This window comes from Notamacropus eugenii, chromosome 2 (genome assembly GCF_028372415.1).
Source record: "Notamacropus eugenii isolate mMacEug1 chromosome 2, mMacEug1.pri_v2, whole genome shotgun sequence".
NCBI lineage: Eukaryota > Metazoa > Chordata > Mammalia > Diprotodontia > Macropodidae > Notamacropus > Notamacropus eugenii.
In genome coordinates this window covers 107,774,740-107,794,074 of record NC_092873.1, presented here as the reverse complement: position 1 = coordinate 107,794,074, position 19,335 = coordinate 107,774,740, and the positions used below count along the sequence as shown (strand labels likewise).

Genomic DNA, 19,335 nt, shown 5'->3' with positions numbered 1-19,335 from the left:
GCTGTGAAAGGAATCCTAAGGGACCCTGGCAACACCCAATTTTCTAAACCTTAATCACATCTTAAAGGGGATGGAGAAGTGAGAGTTTTTATAGTCAGCCCCTCACACACAAAAGAATACATTATACACAGTCCCATAGGAAGCATGGAAGTATGCTCAGACAGAAACAAAGCATATATGTGCACACTGCACATATGTGTGTATACATCACACCACACACTAAGACTGGACAGACTGCGCAAGCGCTCACACATACAGGCACACACACCCTCGCTCTCCTTCCCTTACCAACAGCCTGCGTGCATAGCAACCAATGCAGACAGCCTTCCGGTTGGGGGGGAGGGGAGGTGTCTCCATGGAGACAGAGCCAGGCAGAGGGTCCCAGCTAAACTGAAGACAACCAAGGCAGCTGGTGAGGAAACCTTGGGATGGGAGGCTGACGGATGTCCTTGTGCCCTGCTCCCCTCTATGCCCACGTCCCTGTTGTTCACTCTGCCAGATCTTCTGCACCCCCTCCCCTCCTGCCTACCCCTCAGTGTCCCCCTGGATAAAAGAATCCTACTCTTCCCCCTGTCTCCACCTTTAACTCTCCAGTCTCTTCCTTAGGATGGCCTTTTATGACTTACTGTCTGTGGTACAGCTTCACCAAACTGATCCCTCTTCCCTGTGGAGGAGAAGGGGGGAGGGAGGCCTGGTAGCCCCAGCAGTAGCCACTTGAGACCTCACCCCACGGCTGAAGAAAGATGCCCGAGTTCCCTTGTCCCCAGGGAGTGGTTATTGACTTAACAGTGTCAAGGGGAGGACTGGGCTGCCTATGAAAGGAGGAAGGAGATGGAGAAAAGGTCCTAGGGACATCATTAACAGTCATGCGTCTATCCTGTGCCTACTCTGCTTCTGCTTCCCTTGGGACAGAAGCCCCTTTGGGAAACCCAGACTTTCTTTTCCCCACTTCCTTCCCTGCAGTCTCTTTCCCTTGACTACAGAATAGCTGCTGCATCCTTTTCTCCTCACAGGATGGGTGGACAGGCACTGCAGTGACCTTTAGAAAGCTGAGAAGAGAAGCCCAGTAGGAATTATCAGTATTTGAGACAGAGTGAGGAAGGTTAAAAAAAAAACAACAAAAAACCATCATCATTCATTTTGGGTCAGTGCTGGATTTGAGCCTGCTGAAGCTGCAGGCAGGTTTGAGCTTGAGCCATAAGCCTAGAGGACAGGGTAAGCTGTATTCACGGTGTATCATGGTGGAGAGGGGCTGGGAGGGGAGGCAGGAAACCTGAGTGTGTCTCAGCTGTGTCCATTTCTAGCCTGTGACCTTGCAAATCATTCAGCTTCCCAGCCTGTTGTCTCATCATCTTTGTGATGGGAATTAGACTTGTACTACAGACACTGTTGTGAGGAAAGCACTTTGTAAATTCTGATGTGTTGTATGAAAGTGTGTTGCTGTCACTTTTATGAGCCATTTTGCTAGGTTGAAAGAGACCAAGCCCAAGCATTCTGGGGAGTGGAAAGGGAGAACAAAGTAACATGACATAGCAGAAAAGGCACTGGATTGTGAATTGAGATCCTTATTGGACCAGCTGTGTAACCTTAGGAAATTCACTTCCCTTCTCTGCACCTCAGTTTCCTTATCTGTCAAATGGGAGTAGTGGGCTAGATGAAGATACTTCCCATGATTCCATATGTTCCTCATTCCTGCCAGCCAGAGATTCCTTTCTACCCCTTGTTCTACTACTCTAAAAAATAAGCGTTAACTTGGTGAGAAGCCTTAGGCTGCATCCCATGTGCCTTGGTTGTCTTTTCATCAACTCCCACCCCCAGCACAACCCTCCCCACAAGTTATATTGATTATTTCGTCAGATCCCAGCTCTACCTGGTTATACTGTTGATAGGAGTAGAGACCACTAGTGGTACAGTGGATAGAGTGGTGTGCCTGGACTTGGGAAGTCCCAAGTTCAAATCTGCCCTCTGACACTGGGTAGCCACAGGACCCTGCACTAATCACTTAGCTTCTCTTTGCCTCAGTTTCCTCAACTATAAGATAACAACACCTACCTTTCAGGGTTGTTGTGAGGATCATATGAGGCAATATTTGTAAAACACTTAGCATGGTAGCCAGTACGTAGTAGATGCTATAGAAATGCTTCTTCTGTTCTGCTAATGTTAACCCAATTGCAGTCAACTCTAGAAGCACCTAAATTTGCCCCTTCTCTTCCTTTCCCATGATGATATCTTAAGGGAATTAGGCAAGGAAACAAATTTAGAGGATCTAGCCATGTTTAGCACATGGAGGTTGCGATACAGGTGGGACATCCAAGTAGAGATGTCCAGTAGCACATTTAAAATGTGGGAGTAGGAATTGGGAAAGAGATCAGGGCTGGAGACACAGGTTTGGGATTCATCTGTTCAGAAGTGAGTAGGTGAGAACAGATGAGACAGGAAGAACCAAAAAAGAAGCAATTAGAAAGGTAGGAAAGTCAGGAAAGATCATAGATGGAGAGTTGAAAGAACCAACAAATCCAGCCTTTCATTTTACAGATGAAGAAACTAAAGATAGGTTAACTGATTAAATAATGGTCACATAGGTGTCAGGGACATTTGAACTCAGGTCTCCCTGACTTCAAGTACAGTGTGCTAGGTGATTTCACAGCAGTGTCAGAGAAGCCAAGGAAGGAATATTAAGGGAAAAGTCTGCTGAATCTCACAATCAGGAAGTTGTCAATGACCTTGAAGACAGCATTTTTAGTAGAGTGACAGAGCTCAGATTTTAAGGAGATAAAATATGAGAGAATGTTGGGGACAGCAGAGGCTTCAATGTATGAATGTTTGTAGTGAGAGAGGAATGAACCACTGGAGAGAAAGAGAATAAAGATATAGTTGAGATACTAGATAGTTGCCTGAACAAAGCTCCAGAAAAATCAATTAATATGGAGGTCAAAGGCACTGAGTTAACCTTAGAAATGAAAAAGAAATACTTCCTCCTCTGAACCAGGTGAAAAATCAGGTAATGAATGGAAAGGGAGGGGGCTCAAGCCTATTCACTTCCATTGTCCCAGTCAAACGGGAGATGAGGTTGTCTTGGGGAAAGAAGGGAAGGAATATTTGGCATTGAATGTCTAGAATCACTGCAGGGATGGGGAAGGGGGGGAATACTGAAAAATCAACAAGAGATCAACATTTGAATTGTTCAGGAACAATAAGTATGCAGTGGAAATCAGTCCCACAAATGTAGATTGTTTCATCAACCTGATTTTCTGTCCAATAGAAAGCAAGGGAATAGGGAAAGCAAACAGTGGGAGTGACCTAGGTTTGAACATTAATTAAGAAGGCACGTGAATGAGGTGTTTTAGGGAGAAAGTATTGTTAAAATCACTAACCGTGGCATCTGAGAAAACAGAGAGCCCCATGTTCCAATGAAGACTAGCAAGCTATATGCATTTAAAGGATCCATAGGTTGGCCTCTGTACTCTAGTAGAAGTACATTTAAACTATAAAGAACCTCTTTTATAGCATGAATAACTTAGCTATTAAATCCACTTAGGGTAAACAGAGATCGACAACCCTCTGATTATCAGTATCAAGTGAGAACTAAACACAGGCTGAAATGCTTAACAAAGTTTGCCACCATCTTGAAGGAGACCCAGTGTAGAGTCCAAAGAGAAGCGTACCTTCTAGAAGGCAAGGTCCTGTTTACAAATGACATTGTGTTGATTCCATCAAGAATATCCAGAAAACCACAAGGTCCTCTATGTGAGTTCCACAATCCCTTAAAAAGAATTCATCTTAACAATTCAGTCAGCAGAAATCAAATGAATGAAGATTGTTATCTCCACTATATGCAGATGAATCAACAACTCATAAAGTTGGGCCATCATGATACATATCTTGAACAGGAAATTTGGACTAACAGCAAACGGGGCCCAGAGAAGGAGGAGAATGGAAGGCAGAGAGAAGAGACCTGGATTCCTTTGGAGGAATGGCAAAGTGGTTCTTGAAACAAAGGTCTATTATTTCAACATCCTTATGCTTCCAGAGATTACTACAGTCTTTGAAGAAGTAAAGTTGCATGTAACCCAAAAGACAACAGTGAAATTAATGGTGGGCATAGGTAGGATCAACTGTGCCCAAGAAGTAGCATAGAAAATATCAACAGAAAGATATATGATTGGGAAAGTTGGGACAGTCATTTCATAAGTATGAAGAATAATCAAAGGGCAATCAATGCTTGTGCTCTGTTGGTGCCATATCATGTCAAGAAAGGCCCCAGCACATAGACCTCTAGAGCATTCCTCCCTAAGAAGGGTTTATGGGAAGATAAGTGTAAGGGTCACAGATGATAAGAAGGCATTTTTGGATGGCTCTATGTGTTAGGAAATCCTTCCTTCCTTGGAAACTAGGCAGGGGAAAGTCCCTTCTTGTATGGAAATATTGCAACATTTATTGCAACATCTGATGCAAATGGTGGTGAGGGCCTGACCTCATGAGGTGGTAACCATGTGAATGGAGATCAGGGGATGGACCCCACCCATCTTTCCAATGTTCTTATACATCACTCTCTTCCACAACCATATTAGCCTACTTCCTATTCCTCACATAAGATATTATATCTCCTATCTTCATACCTTTGCACTGGCCACCCCCTATACCTAAAAGGTTCTCCTTTCTCACCTCTGTCTCTTAGAACCCCAGTTTGTCAGCAGTTATATAAAGGACTGAGAGGACATTTCCCTGGACATCTGTCCATCTAATGCATGTCATTGAAAATCAGAATTATCAGCCAAACTAGAACATCTGGTCACCCACATGAGTGAATAGCTGTCCATTGTAGACAGTAGATACAAACGTGGAACCTTGGAGTTGCTGGGCTGCCTAAATGGAGGCAGCCTCTGGTTTCCCCAAATAGAAAGGTGTACCCCCTAGAGGAGATTCCAGGCAGGGGTGTGTTAAGGGGAAAGGTTAAGTTTGGATAACCTCCACTTAGCCATCCCCTAGAAAGCATTCACATGCTGGGGAGGACCTTAGAGGAAGACTCCAGGCTGGAACAGAACTGCCTTCTGCCTGTCAAGTCAATGGAAAGGGGACTCAGCCAAGTACCAATGAACTCCCTATCCTGCTCTCTGACTCTCCCATCTCCTTTGGGACCATACCCTCCTTCATGGGCCCTTGACCCAAGCCAGAATAGGTACCACAGAAGCCTGGAGTCTAGGAGAGCACCCACTCCAGGGATTCCAGGCTTGACCTGAAAACCTCATCCCCCTCAAAGACCTCTTCACTCCTTAAGGGACCTATCCCCCCTCAGAGGCCCTATCCCTCTTCATAGACCCTAACCATTCTTACAAACCCCATCATCCCTCAATAGACCTCCTACCTTCATAAACTCTATCCCTCTTCACAGAACCCATGCTTCCTCCTTCAACAGAGCCCCTTGCTTCTTAGACCCCCATCCCTTCATACACCCCATCTTTCTTCATAAAACCATCCTCCTTCACAGATCCCAACCCTACTCACAAACCCCATCCTCCCTCAACAGACTCCCTTGCTTCATAGACCTCATCTCATCATAAACCCCAGCCCTGTTCACAGAATCCCTCCCTCCCTCAAACTCCATCCCTTCTCAAAGACATCATCCTCCTTCAAAAGGCCCGATCCCCATTTAGAGATCCCATTCACTCATAAGATCTCATTCTCATCACATAGACTCAATCTTTCCCCACCCCCACCTCACTATATCCCCACAGTCTTGTCATTCAAATTGTCTAGGCTGGTTAGTTAAATGTGTTGTATTCTAATTTGCATGAATCTGAATTTCATTTCCACTCTGAGCATCAAAATGCAAAAATCCCAACCCCAGCTCCTCCCCTTTCCTCCTTCTTTTACAGGATAGACCCTCTGCCTCACAGATAATCATTCCCTCCTATGGGTCTTCCATATCAGCTGTCCTTCCAGCCTCCTCAGGGCCAATCCCTTTCCTCAGGTGTTTGAGGGGCTGTCTAGCAGGGCCACAGAGGAAGGGACCTGTGCTGCAGCCAGCACTGAGTGGCTGACTGGGACTAGACAGGGGGGCAGCACCATCTGCTGAGCTCTCTCTGCCAGGGAACACAGTGGCTTGGTTCAAAGGAGCCCTCCCTGCCATTCAGGAAGCCAAGAAACAGATTCAAAAGGAGTCCTGGCAAACAGCAGGTGACTCAGGGAGGAGGACACAGGGAGCCTAACTCCTCCAGCCTCTGTCCCAGCTCCAGCCCTCGTCTCTGGGCCAGGGATCCCCACAAGCAAGGCTGGAAAGGTATCAGTGTGTGGGCAGAGGAGGATACCCTTATGTCACAATCGCATCCCCCGAAATTCATACCCAAATTTACTTCTATTTTCACTGCCAATGCATGCCTTCTGTTGTCTGGAATGTTGAGATTCTGTAGGGAAAGAAAAGGAAACCAGGGGCCTCCTCTCCTGCCATCTCCCCTCCCCCACCTCCTTCCCACCCCTTCTCTCCTCTGACCCATTCTCAAGGAGAGCTCTAGTTCAGGACCCACGCACGAGCAGGCAAGGTTTGGTCAGTGCGACAAAGGTGACCCTCCCTTCCTCTTCCTATTGCCCTCTCCTCTCTCCCAAATGAAAAATGGAGCTCAGAATGTCAGCTCGTTGTGAATAGGAATCATTTCATTCTTTGTACTCAAATCCCCAGCCTCTAGGTCAGTGTCCGGCACATAGTAGGTGTTAAATAAATACTTGTTGATTGATTGGGGGTCTTGAGTCAGAACCTAGCTCTAGAAAGATGAGGCTGGAGAAAGGAAAGGTCTTGGAGGAAATGAAGAGAAAAGGGTTCTGCAGACCTGACCTAGACAGCTTCCTTGCCCTGAGACTAGCCCTGGACTCTGGAGCAGGGGCTCTGAGCATCCCACCAGGGCATGAACCTGGCTCTATTCCTACCGGTAAAGCTGAGCCCATGCTAAGAGGGAGGAGCTGGGCCCAGTCTAGGGGAAAGAGGATGTAGGTGAACCTTCTCTTCTGTCCTAAGGGACTTGGACACAGGGTGGGAGATGAGGGGCAGGAGGTTTGGGTATCCTTGCATATAGAAAGACTGTAGATACACTTGCCTCCACCGTCACAAATACATCCACATTTGCTATGAAGCAAGGGGGAGCAGTCTGTTGAGAGGATGGGACCTCTGAGAAAGAGTGGGTTGTGGGAAGAGGGATAGAGTTTATGAAGGTAGGGGGTCTATTGAGGGCTGATAGGGTTTGTGAGGATGGTTAGATTCTATGAGGAGGGACAGGACCTCTGAGGAGGGATAGGTCCTTTAAGGAGTGAAGAGGTGATGTAATGAGATGCACTCATAAACGAATAGGATTCCCTCCCAAAAACTACTTCTACAGTGAATCTCAACCTGATTGCTTGAGACTTTCCCACCTAGTTGTGCCCAATCCTGGCTTCTCTTCCGATCCCCATCAGCCACACATACCCCCTCCCCAACATCTCCTTTAATCAAGCAAACAAGTTTCTGTCAAATAAACCAAACTTGTAGCTAAAGGAATCCCCTATTAAATTTTAAAGTTTAATCACATTTAAGTGTTATCCTTTGGTGATACAATCCCCATTTACCTAGAATATAGAAATTCCCTTATTTAATGCTAAGATGAAAGACAATATTGCACAGTGAAGAGAGAACTGTCTTCCGAGTCCAGAAGACTTAGGTCCAAGTCTGATCTGACCCATACTGTATGACCCTGGGCAAGCTCTTTAATTTCTTAGTACCCCCAGCCCACCCTCTCAACCAGTAAAGTACAGAGAAGGAATCTGTCTTCATTGGTCAAGGAAGTTCCTCAGCCCAGCGTCCCGTCCTGGTGAAGTCATAGACTGAGACCAAAATCTTCAGATCCACAAACTCCCGTTGCCCCATGTTTTCCCTGGGTGTACCCTGGCCCCATAGCTTTCTCTCTGATGTTCTCCTAGCCTCCCCATTTTCCTCAGCCCCTTTCCTTCTCACCTTGATTCCCACTCTTCTCCCACTATGTCTTCCTGTATCCTGGACTAATCTAAAGAAGATTCCAGGATGGCTACTAAGCTCTCTGCTTCAGTGCCTCATTGGTCACCGCCCAAGTTGATCTCCATCTCCATCATCATCATCGAGCATTTTATGGGTATCTGCAATGTACCAGCTACTGACACTAACAATGTCTCTTGCCCTAGGATCTCAGCAGCCACTCGTTTCTGGCTCTCTCTGCTTAAGGAGTCTCCTGATAGAAAACCACCGAATTTTTTGTGTCACAGCCCCAGCCTCCTCCCAGGTAACCATGTCAGTCCCTCCACCATTAAAGATTTCAGGATCGAACCCAGCCTCCAACACTCGGAGGATGCGTCGCATCATTGCAGAGGATCCAGAGTGGTCCCTGACCATTGTACCCATGCTCAGTGAGCTCTGCTTACGGCATATTGTCAGCAACTTTGAAAGTAAGTCCCATCTATCCCTACTTACCCTAGGGAGTCTGCCCTCAAGGGGGCTGGGAGGAGGAGGCCAAGGGGATCAGTGTTCCTGAATATTGTGCTATGACCTCCTGGGGATGTACCCTATCAGGTCAGAGAAGGATAGGTTCTTAACAAGGGCATTCAAAGACTGTTTCCCTAGCTTTCCACTCCTGGCCCTGGGACTCTCCCCAGCTCTCAGCTTCCTCCAAACACAGCATCTAACACATCTTCATTCTCAACAATCCTCACTTCCTAACAGCCCCCATTCCAAGATCTAATCATCAGGATTGAAATTAGATGAAATTTCTTTTAGTAGATCTGTGGATGGCTTAAAAAAAATTTTTGGCCACTCTGGAAAGTTTTCCAGTCACAGGAAAAGCTAAACCGACTTCAGATAACTCACAGTTTAATAGGAGAGGCAGAATCCCTACTTTTAGAGTGTTTTCAGTTAGCCAAGAGAGCTAGACCCTGTCAACAAGGCACTCCCAGTCTGATGGGACAAATACTGTCTCTGCCTTTAAGGAGCTCTCAAGCTAATGGAAGAGACAAAATTACTTCCATCTGGGGCTCCTGGTGTTATGAGGAAAAGCAAAAAAAAACACGTGTTCTTACAAGCCAATATAGTTAATGGGAACAAATTAATAAAACATATAACAAAGTAAATATATGAACACCCTCTACTCTAGTCAAGCCAGTTTTCTCCCTGAGTCTGGAACATGTCTTAATTGTTGCCTTCACAGCCCTTCCTACTCTTGACCAACCCTTACCCTATCTCCCCTGAAGTGTGAATTTCAAAGGAGAAGCTGGCACAAGAAATATTATTGGACAAGAGGAATGATCTATGTTGGGAGAAGGGAAAAAATTTTCACAGAGAGCAAAGTATGAGTTGGAAGTGATCTAATATGGTGTACTCATAAGTGAGCTGAGGGTACACTGCCTTTAACATCTACTATCTCTGTGACCTTAGACACTTAATCTCTCTCAGCCTCACTTTCCTTATTTGTAAAATGAGGGGGACTGAAGTAGGTGGCTTCTAAGGTCTTTTCCAGCTCTACATCTGGGATCCCATGATCATATGATCATATCTGTCATAAAATGGAAAGAGCACTGGATTGGAAGTTGAAGATCCTGGGTTCAAATCCTGCCCCCATCACCCAGTTTCCTCAGATGTAAAATGAAGGGGACTGGATTAGATGACTTCTGAAGACCCTTACTAATCTAGATCTATGATCCTAGGGTTTCTATGCTTCTTGAGGGCAATACCTATTTTGAAAGCAGGGTAAGCCTTCCATGAAGACCAGCACCAAGTGTGGGCCTCTGCGTAGCTACCCCACTTCCAGCCTGGTCCACTTAGGGAGACCCTGGATCAAAACAAAACTGTTCAAAGCAGGTTTACTTCTTCCTGGAAGGCTTCCCTGATTAACTATACTCCGCTCTGGTGATATTTTCACTAATTCTCCTTGATAGAAGACTTTTAGGTGAACTGGAATAAATTAATAAGAAATAGAGCTATGCCTTTTACATTGGGTGAGTATATTTCTTCTATACAGACTTCTGATTTCTAATGGCCTGTTGTGATATTTCTGAATTTATGTTACTTTTTCCCCTGTGAATAAATAAATCCTAGAAGAAAAGGAGGGGGAAAGTATGCTCAGAGTTGGTTAGTATATCTGGCATAGAAAGAAAGAAGGCAAGAGGAAGGCAAAGAGTAACAGGAGATTAAAAATTGAGGTATATGTAGAATGTCTAGCTTGAGGTTGTTCAAGCATTAATTAAGACCAAAGAAGTCAGTATTCTCAGAGAGAGACTTTCATTTTTTTTTTTTAAATTAGAGAGGAATCTAGGAGTTTTCTGAATTGGAAACATCCAGATACAGGGACTGGCAATAGAGAGAATATTGGGTCTAGAGTCGGGAAGACCTGAGTTCACAAAAGACCTTGGACATGTGCTAAAACTGTGAGCCTGGACAGTTTGGTTGACCTTGGTTTGCTTCAGGTTCCTCCACTATAACATGGGGATAATGATAGCACCTAACTCACAGGGTTGTTGTGAGGATCAAGTGAGATATTTGTAAAAGTGTTTAACACAGTGCCTGGCAAATAGTAGGTGCTTTATAAAAACTTATTATTCCCTCTGTTCTCTTCCCAGCCTATCACCTATGATCTAGTCAAACTGTTTGCTGTTCCCCATACAAGACACTTCATTTTGTACAGGCTTTCCCTCCATGCCTAGAATGTTTTCCTCTTAAAATGTCTAGCTCCCTTCAAGGCTCAGTCTAAGAGGCCTTTCCAGATAATGACATCAGAGTACAGATTGAGGCATATATTTTTGGGACATGACCAATTTGGAAATTTGTTTTCCTTGACTATGCCTATATGTTACAGGGGTTTTGTTTTTCTTTCTTCTTCAATGGAATGGGGAAGGACGTGGGAGTGAGAGAAGTGGAATTTTTTTCATTAAAAAAATGAAATTTAATTTAAAAATAATTATTTTCCTTGGCAGATAAAATAGAAGCAGATTTAATTTTTTTTTCCAAATCAGATTCCCCCATTTGCTAGTGCCCCATGCCAACCGCTTTGTTTTTGTTCTATATATACATTTTCTTATCTGTGAAACATCTAAGAATATACGTTCTTTGAAGGCAGAAACTCTCACTTTTATGGCATCCCCACAGTCTATAAGAATAGGTAACATTTATATTTATAAGGCTGGCAAATCACTTTAGGGTATATCATCTCATGTTATTTTTATGTTATTATTCTAGCATATCGTAGATGCTATTACCCCCATTTTACAGATGAGGAAATTGAGGCAGAGAGAAGTTAAGTGCCTGCCCAGAGTTAGGTCTGAACTCAGCTCTCCCTGAGTCCAACACTATCCACTCGTTCTCTGTAATCCTCCCTCTGCCACGCCCCCGCCCCTCAGTAGGAGCTTAAGAAACGCCTGTTGATCTATTGATTACAAATAGGACTCTGCCCTTCCTCCCCACAGACAATCCTATCCTCACCCAGCTCAATCCAAGCCAGCAGCGGAAGGTGCTGGACCGCCTCTCCACTGACCTGCCCCTCAAGGTGGTCGCCAACCTGATAACAGACGAGAGCTATTGGCGCCGCCGCTGCAACCAGCGCTGGACTGTGGGGCACGTGGAGAAGTATGGTAACAGCTGGAAACGGATGTTTTTCGAGAGGTATCTCCAGGATCTCCTGAAACTCGTCATCCCGGGGACCACGGATCCCAACGTGATTCTGGAGATGATACCTCTGTGCCAGGACTACGTGGTCAGGCTCTGCGTGGACCAGTTCCTGCCCCCTGTGAAGCTGGAACAGCAGATGCAGGAGATGGACCAGTCAGACTCAGCCAGCGAGACGGAGCTGGAGGAACTCAACATGGACCACTACCAGCTGGGCGACCTGGTGGCCGGGCTCCGGCGGCTGGAAGAGCTCGATCTGGTGTACGGAGTGAAGGACTGCGGCATGAACTTTGAGTGGAACCTCTTTCTCTTCACCACCCGAGACTGCCACTCCCTGGCTTCCGCCATTAAGGCTTGTCACACCTTGAAGGTGGTGAAACCCCGTTCCTTTCTCCTCTTTTTTTCTTCTTCATAGAACCACAGAATGTCAAGGCTCAATAGGCTAGGGGCACAAAGGACTGAAAAGTGGATTTAGAATCAGAAGACCTGGGTTTGAATTCTGACGCTTCTATTAAGTAGCTGGGACTGGAGACAAGTTATTTCACCTCTCCTGTCCTGTTTCTTCATCTATAAAATGGAAAGGGGTCTCTTACAGCTCTGAATCCATAGGCTTAGGCCTGTGACTAGCTTTCTTCCCTAACAGCCCTTGACATGCAAGAGGAAGTGACTTGGCCTCAAGTTGGATTATACTGTTTTATTATTGTTATTAAGGATTATTCTGTTCCATTCTTCTCTTTTCTTTATTCAACTACAAACCTTCCTGTTCCTCCTTCCCCCCAAATTTCTATGTTTCTATTGAGATATAGCAGATTGTGGGGGACAGAGTACTGGACTTGAAGACAGGAAGACCTGAGTTTAAATTTTACTTCAGATACTCTCTAGCTGTGTGATTACAGGCAAGTCACTTAATCTCTCTGAGCCTCACTGATGTCATCTGTAAAATAAAGAGTTTGGAATAGAAGGCCTCTAAGAAAGGTCCTTTCCAGCTCAATTTCTTCTTTACCGTCTCTGTGCAAGTCACCATGCTGGCTGGAGCAAGATGCCCAAGGCAGCAACCCATCTCAACCTGAGTTTCCTCATCTGCAAAATGAGGATAATTATAGCACCTAATTCATAGGATTGTAAGAGTCAAAGGAGGCAATATATGTAAGACTCTTTGCAAAATCCAGTGTGTGTGTGTGTGTGTGTGTGTGTGTGTGTGTGTACGTGTGCAAGCATATGTATGTATATAGATAGATAGATGCTAGCTACTATTATTGTAAATCTGTGGTCCTATGATCTCCTTCTCCTTCCTGCTATCTCCTTTTCTCCTTTTTTCTCTCCCCTATTGACCTCTTTTTCTTCCTCATTTCCTATTCCTTTTTATTTCCTTTCTCTTATCAGCTTCTCATGACTTTTCCCATGTTCTACTATACACACATATGCACACATACACAAATGTACTACCACACACATGTGCACACCACACACATGATATGCACATTTGGTATACATTGTGCAGTATCTGTGATACTGTGAATCTGCACCATGTCCACACCCCTGCACATACATGTGCATACACACATATAGGCATGCACACACATATACACATGCCATACAAATCAAAAGAGAGAAAACTTCCCCCTTCCAAGGTTGGCCATAGTAGATGAACACTTCAAGAACACTGACCTAATCTCTGTGTTGTTACTGTTCAGAATTCATTCCCGTCACTACTTAAGAGATGGTCTTCCATGTAAGTGTGTTCAAAAAAAAATTCATGAGTTTCTTCAAACATAGAGATGCAACTCCTGAGACATACAGCCCAGCCCTAGACCCGTCAGGCAAAGCCTTTTCCTCAGCATTTTCCCAATATCCCATATTTAGATGGAAACCCAGATGCCAGTTGAGGCATCTAACTCCCTCATTTTACAAAAACCAGGAAGGAAAAATAACTTAGCAAAGTTTGGACAGGGAGTAAGCATCAGAGGCAGAATCTGAATTCAGGTCCTCTGCTCTCAGAACCAGAGCCGTTTCCACAGGACCATCATGCCTCCCCTTATAGAGCCTTCTAGACTTTAGGGTCCTCTCCATACTGAGACAGTGAGGTCTCAGTGAAGAATCATAGTCCTTACTTTTAATAATAAGGATAATTGATATTTATATCTGCAAAGTACTTTTCAAATATCTCATTGGAGTCTCATGACAAAATTGTGAGTAGGTAAATAGGCTATTTTCCTTATTTTATAGATGGGAAAACAATTTTCCCAACAGCAAATCCAACACTCTATCCACTCAGAATACTTCCCTTTAGCAAGCTAGGGAAATATTTTTTGAGGGGAGGGGAAATCAGGGCTTAAGTGACTTGCCCAGGGTCACACAGCTAGTAAGTGTCTGAGGTTGGATTTGAACTCAGGTCCTCCTAACTCTAGGGCTAACTTAGTTCTATCCACTGTGTCACTTAGCTATCTATAAACTAGGGAAATCTTAACTAGTTCTGCCCATCACCTATTCCCCATCCTGTACTACCATCCTGTTCAGGACAGAGGTGCCTTCTGCCCACAGAGCCCAATTTCAGGAAGCCAGATTAGGAGACAGAATTGCTAGGCTCAAATCACTGTTTACTTCCCTACCCCTATTTCCTCCAACAAAAAACAGATAGAACAAATTCCCACCCAGTTACCTCCAGGAAACTCTTCTGCCCCCTCAGGTCTTCAAACTGACTCGGAGTAAGGTGGATGATGAGAAGGCTCGGATCCTGATTCGAAGCCTGCTGGACCACCCAGCCCTGATGGAGCTAGACCTATCACACAACAACATTGGGGACCGAGGTGCTCGGGCTGCAGCCAAGCTGATCAACCACAGCCACCTTCGAATCCTCAACTTGGCCAACAACAAAATCAGAGCTGCAGGGGCGCAGGCACTGGCCCATGCTCTGTCTTACAACACCACTCTCCTCTCCCTCAACCTTCGCCTCAACTGCATCGAGGATGAGGGCGGACAGGCCCTGGCCCATGCCCTGCAGAACAATGCAACCCTCACCAACCTGCACCTGGGGAGCAATGAGTTATCTGAGCCCACAGCCACTCTGTTCTCCCAGGTTCTATCTGTCAATACCACCCTGACCTGCATCAATCTCTCCTGCAACCACATTGGCCTGGTGAGTCAGCAAGGAGGGCTCTAGGAAGAGATGGTAAGGGGGCAGTGTAGTAAAGGCTCAGTGGTGAGAGGGTATAGCATCACTCAGTGCTATGGATGCCTTGAATTTGATGGCAACCTGAATAGACTAAACCAACATGATACAGTAAGGGTGGCAGAGGAGGAGAATGATTGGAAAAAGAGAGGAGGAGTGGAGGATACTTTGTAGATTCACAGTATCACAGAGTCATGAAATTTGGATTGAAAGGATCTTCAGATATTATGGATTCCAAATTCCTCATTCTATAGAAAAGAAAATGGGTCCAAGGGGGAAGAATCTTGGCCAAAGTCTCACACTGTCCCCTCTTAGAGGATGGGTACCCCCAAGAATAATGCCTCTCTAATGCATCTTTCCCATCTTCTCTTACATCCCATGGCACAGGACGGTGGGAAGCAACTCTTGGAGGGCATGTCTGACAACAAGACCCTCATGGAGTTTGACCTGAGGATGTCTGAGATTGGCCAGGAGAGTGAATACCTCATAGGCGTGGCGCTCAATGTCAACCGAGAGGCTGCCCGGCTTCGGACCTTGCAGTCTAACTGTTGTCATGTGACAGTTAGCCATATCATCAATAACGCTGCAGGTTGAGGGAATGGTGACTGTCATCTGAGGTATCCACCTGCTGCTCAGCCTTCTGCCTCTCCTACTCACTGACCCCCCCATCCCCTTGGCCACTGACCAGCCTCATCCCTAAGATAGACCTCTAATAAAACCTCAGTCCTCCTGCTCCCATCTTTAGCTCCCACACCCACCCCCAGGTTAGAGTGTTTTGTAGGGGGGAGAGTAGAAACAGGAGGAAAGAGTAAAGGAGAGGATCGTTAGAAGAGGAAGAGACTTGGAAGTGGAAAGAGAAAGGGGAAAATCTTGTAAAGGAAGGGGACTGGGGTTAAGGACTTGACTTGGAGCAAGGAGGTGCCCAGCTCTACCAAGGAATAGGAAAGCTGGGCCCACTGGGAAGAAGTAAAGTCTTTACAAACCTAGGGTGAGTGGAGAACTTTGGAGGGGAGTTGGGGAATCCAGGAGACACAGGCTATATCTCCCTCATCTGGGGCCCCATTCCTGTTAGCTGCCCTCTAGTCACTTCTCCATCCTTGTCCCCCTGCCTCCCTTACCTCTGCGCTGAGCCCTGATTCCTTACCCTGTTCCCCATAGGAGGCATTGACAAACATGTCTTCCAACCTACATACATACCCCCAGAGTTGGCTTCTTTGGGGCCTGGTGCTTGGCTGCCATCTGCCATCCCTATCACAGCCAAGGCCATCTTCCTCTTTTCAGCTCTGTCCTTGTCCTGAGTCATGCCCCTGCCTAAGACACTTCTCATAGACAGTGGGGGAACAGGGCTAGTTGAGGGTAAGGGAAACTATCCCTGGGTGGTAAATTTATGGAGGAAGGGATAGTATGGATTAAATCAAGATCTCTATCCTCCTTCCACTACACACACACACACACACACACACACACACACACACACACACACACTTCTCAAAGGGATACCAGTGAGAGCAGAGCAGGGTTTAGAAGGGAGAACAATCTCTGGGTGATGAGGCTTAAGTGGTATCCCCTAAATCTAGATCTAGATCCCACTTTGCTACTAGCAGCACATCCAAAAAGGCTGTAAATGGAATATATGGCACAGGGCAGGGATTTGAGGAGGAAGGAAGGAGGTACCAAGCTGTTGAGGGAAGTCAGTGAGTCATCTGAAAACTTTATTTTTCCATTTTGGTTTGTACAATCTTTTCACTTGGAGATCCTTAACAGAAAGGCCACAGCGTGATGCACCCAATGGACAGAACACTGTCCTACCCCCCTCTCAAAACCCTAGCCCTCATCCCCAACACACCAAGTTTTACAGATATCCCCCAAAACGTGTGGCTAGTAAATGCTTGTATCCTACTACCTCTGTCTTCCCAGGATTACCACCACCCTGCCTCCCCACCCTACGGTGTGGGGAGGGCTAGGAAACAGACAAGCTCTCCCCTTCCTGCTCCTCCTGGTGTTTGTCAAAGAAACTGATGGAGAAATGACAGTCCTCCTCATCCTGTTACGCTTTCCCCCAGTCCTGGAAGCCCAGAAGAGGAGTGAGCTCCCTTCCTGAACAGAAACCACAGAAAGAGATGCAAATCCCTAGGGCAGAGTGTTTGGGGAGAGGGATGGCTGGGGCTACCTGCCATCCAGTCAAGCTAGCAGAGCACCAGTGGGGAGTGTGCATGGGTGAGTCCCACAGCTTGTCAATGCCCAGCCCATCTGTGTGCCTGTGCCACTGTGAGTTGGATCCCATCTCTGTGCAAGAGTGTGAATGTGTGGGTGTGCATGTGTGTGCGCTGCTAGCAGACTTCCTCATCAGAGGAATGAGAACATTCAGTGTAAGGTTTAATTTTAGAGATTAATTAATTTCACTGGTTTGAATTTCTCCTGCCAATCAGTAGAATCACCAAGCAAAGGATTCCTGTCTCTAAGTCTGCCTGTGTGTGTGTATGTGTGTGTGTGTGTCTATATGTGACACCCAAGGCAGGGATGGTGAGTACAGGCAAGGAATGAGGGGTCCAAATCCTGAACCCCTGATCCCTATACTTGGCTCATGCCCAGACAAATGGCATTCTGCATTTCTACCACAACCACTCAGGCCCTTTCTGAGGGGAATGGGCTGTAATGGTTTTCCTTCCTTTTGAAAAAAACAAGATGTTTTACAAGTTGACGGTAGGAGGAGTAACATGAAAGGGGATGGGACTGGCCATGAAGTGGGAGGCAGATCTCCAGCCTCACTATCTAGATCTGACAGATGCCTTTTAGGTGGAGTGAAGAGCTGGCTTAGACCAGTTCACAGACAGACAGAGGAGAGAAGGTATAGACTCGGGAAGTTGAGTGTGGGTTGTACAATAGGGGGAGAAGAGTTCCCATAGGAACCTAGTGGACATTCTAGTACCAACTTCCCACAGCTTCCCTCAACCTAGCTCAGTCCTCAATGCACATACACAGGCTCACATACACCAAGCTAATCAGAACTAGGCCCTAACACCTTGAAAAACGGCTCAGAAGCAGTGCCTCCTGAATCTATCCCTCCCCAAACCCCCAATGAGGAGGGACATGGGGACAGAGATGATGTTGCATAGGTGGGGGCCACAATGAAGGGGCACTTACATTGCTGGGCCCAAGGTGGGGGAAGGGGATGTTACCTCTACGTGTCCTCTGAGGGAGACTGGAGAAAGCAAGGGAAAATTCTAGATCAAGACCTACAGTAACTCAACTCTGGACTGCTTTTGCCTTTCTGTACTAAATCAGCAGAGGTGAGCTTGAGCTAGGGACAGACAGTTGGGAGAAGAGGGTAGCACACAGACATGCAGGCTGAAACAACCAGGAACAGAGAGGAAGTACTGGGGCCCTTTTGCACCAAAGGACCAGGTTAGTAAATAGAGCTTAGGAGCAGCAGGAATGAAAGGCTGAGAAGCCACAGACTGCACAAGAATAAACTGGGGACAGGGCTTGTTCCTGCCTCCCTTGAGGGAACCCAGGATACACAGCAGGGACCCCAAGCTCATGGGGCTAGGGCTGCTGGAAGTTGGGGTATAAATATATCCCTAAAAGACCCAAAACATTGGAATCTAGAATTTCTCCAGTTTAGTTTTAGGATAAAGCTATCAGCTCAGGGTATGTGGAGGAGAGGGCACAGAGAGAAGCCCACTCTCCCCCTCTCAATTCTGGTCAGGTTCTCCTCTCCAAATTACACTCCTCCTCCCTCCTGGTTACTCTCCCCTATCTCAGCCCACTTTGTTCTGTCGTCCTTCCTGGCCCGAATCCTGTGTTTCATCTCACCCACTCAGCCTCCCCTCTAGAAAAGGCACACAACCTTTCGCCTAGGTGGAGAAACTGAGACCCAAGTGAATTTAGGAAAGGAATCCACTTATTCTCCCTTCCTACCATGCAATCTCAGCCACAAGACAGATCCAAAGGCAGTTAATTCCTTTGTGAAAAGAGTCATCCCTCGGGAAGCCTGGACTCCTGGGACCAGAAAGATAAACAGGAAGCTTAAAGGAGGGCTAGAGAAGCATAACTTAGAAACTGGCCAGGGAGGATGGGGGAGAGAGGCCAGAGAGGGAAGGATCTCAGTATTTTCCACCTCACCAAGTGGGGATGTTCAGAGTGCTGATCTCAGCTAAAGACCCACTTAAATTAAAGGGTTAACGTTAGATCAAGAATCCTTCCCTTCCACCATGTCCCGACACAAATCGGGTGAAGCAGGGGAAGAGGGGAAGCCCTTTCCTTCAGGCTTCTTCTAGCATCTTTCCTTCACCCAAGCTCTATAAGAAGGGCCTGCCTCTTCCATGGAGTGGGCTGACAAAGGGGTGGTGGTGCAGAAAAGGGAGATAATAGGACCCCATATAACAGTCGGAAGAACTTGTAAAAGGCTGGGTCCCAAGCCGGGTTAGGTGAGGCTGCGTCCCTTTATGCCCTTAGGAACACAGGATTTGGCAAGGGGCGGAGAAGGGATCGCTTTGGCCTTGATGGTTCCGAATCC

General features: G+C 46.2%; 1 protein-coding gene across 4 annotated transcripts; it reads left to right on the top strand.

Moving 5' to 3' along the window:
* Positions 1-44: 44 nt before the first annotated feature.
* Positions 45-16,861, top strand: TCTE1 (t-complex-associated-testis-expressed 1). 4 transcript variants are annotated; one of them, XM_072642314.1, is made up of 6 exons: positions 45-412; positions 8,182-8,442; positions 11,449-12,017; positions 14,334-14,783; positions 15,204-15,433; positions 16,734-16,861. In XM_072642314.1, the coding sequence occupies exons 1-5, from the start codon at positions 145-147 to the stop codon at positions 15,408-15,410; spliced, it is 1,755 nt and encodes a 584-aa protein (XP_072498415.1). In that variant the 5' UTR covers positions 45-144; the 3' UTR covers positions 15,411-15,433; positions 16,734-16,861. The 4 variants fall into 4 exon arrangements, with proteins under 4 accessions (XP_072498415.1, XP_072498416.1, XP_072498414.1 ...); XM_072642315.1 differs by lacking the exon at positions 16,734-16,861 and adding an exon at positions 16,592-16,718; XM_072642316.1 differs by lacking the exon at positions 16,734-16,861 and adding an exon at positions 1,014-1,215 and having other exon boundaries at positions 331-412; positions 15,204-15,552.
* The last annotated feature ends 2,474 nt before the right edge of the window (positions 16,862-19,335 follow it).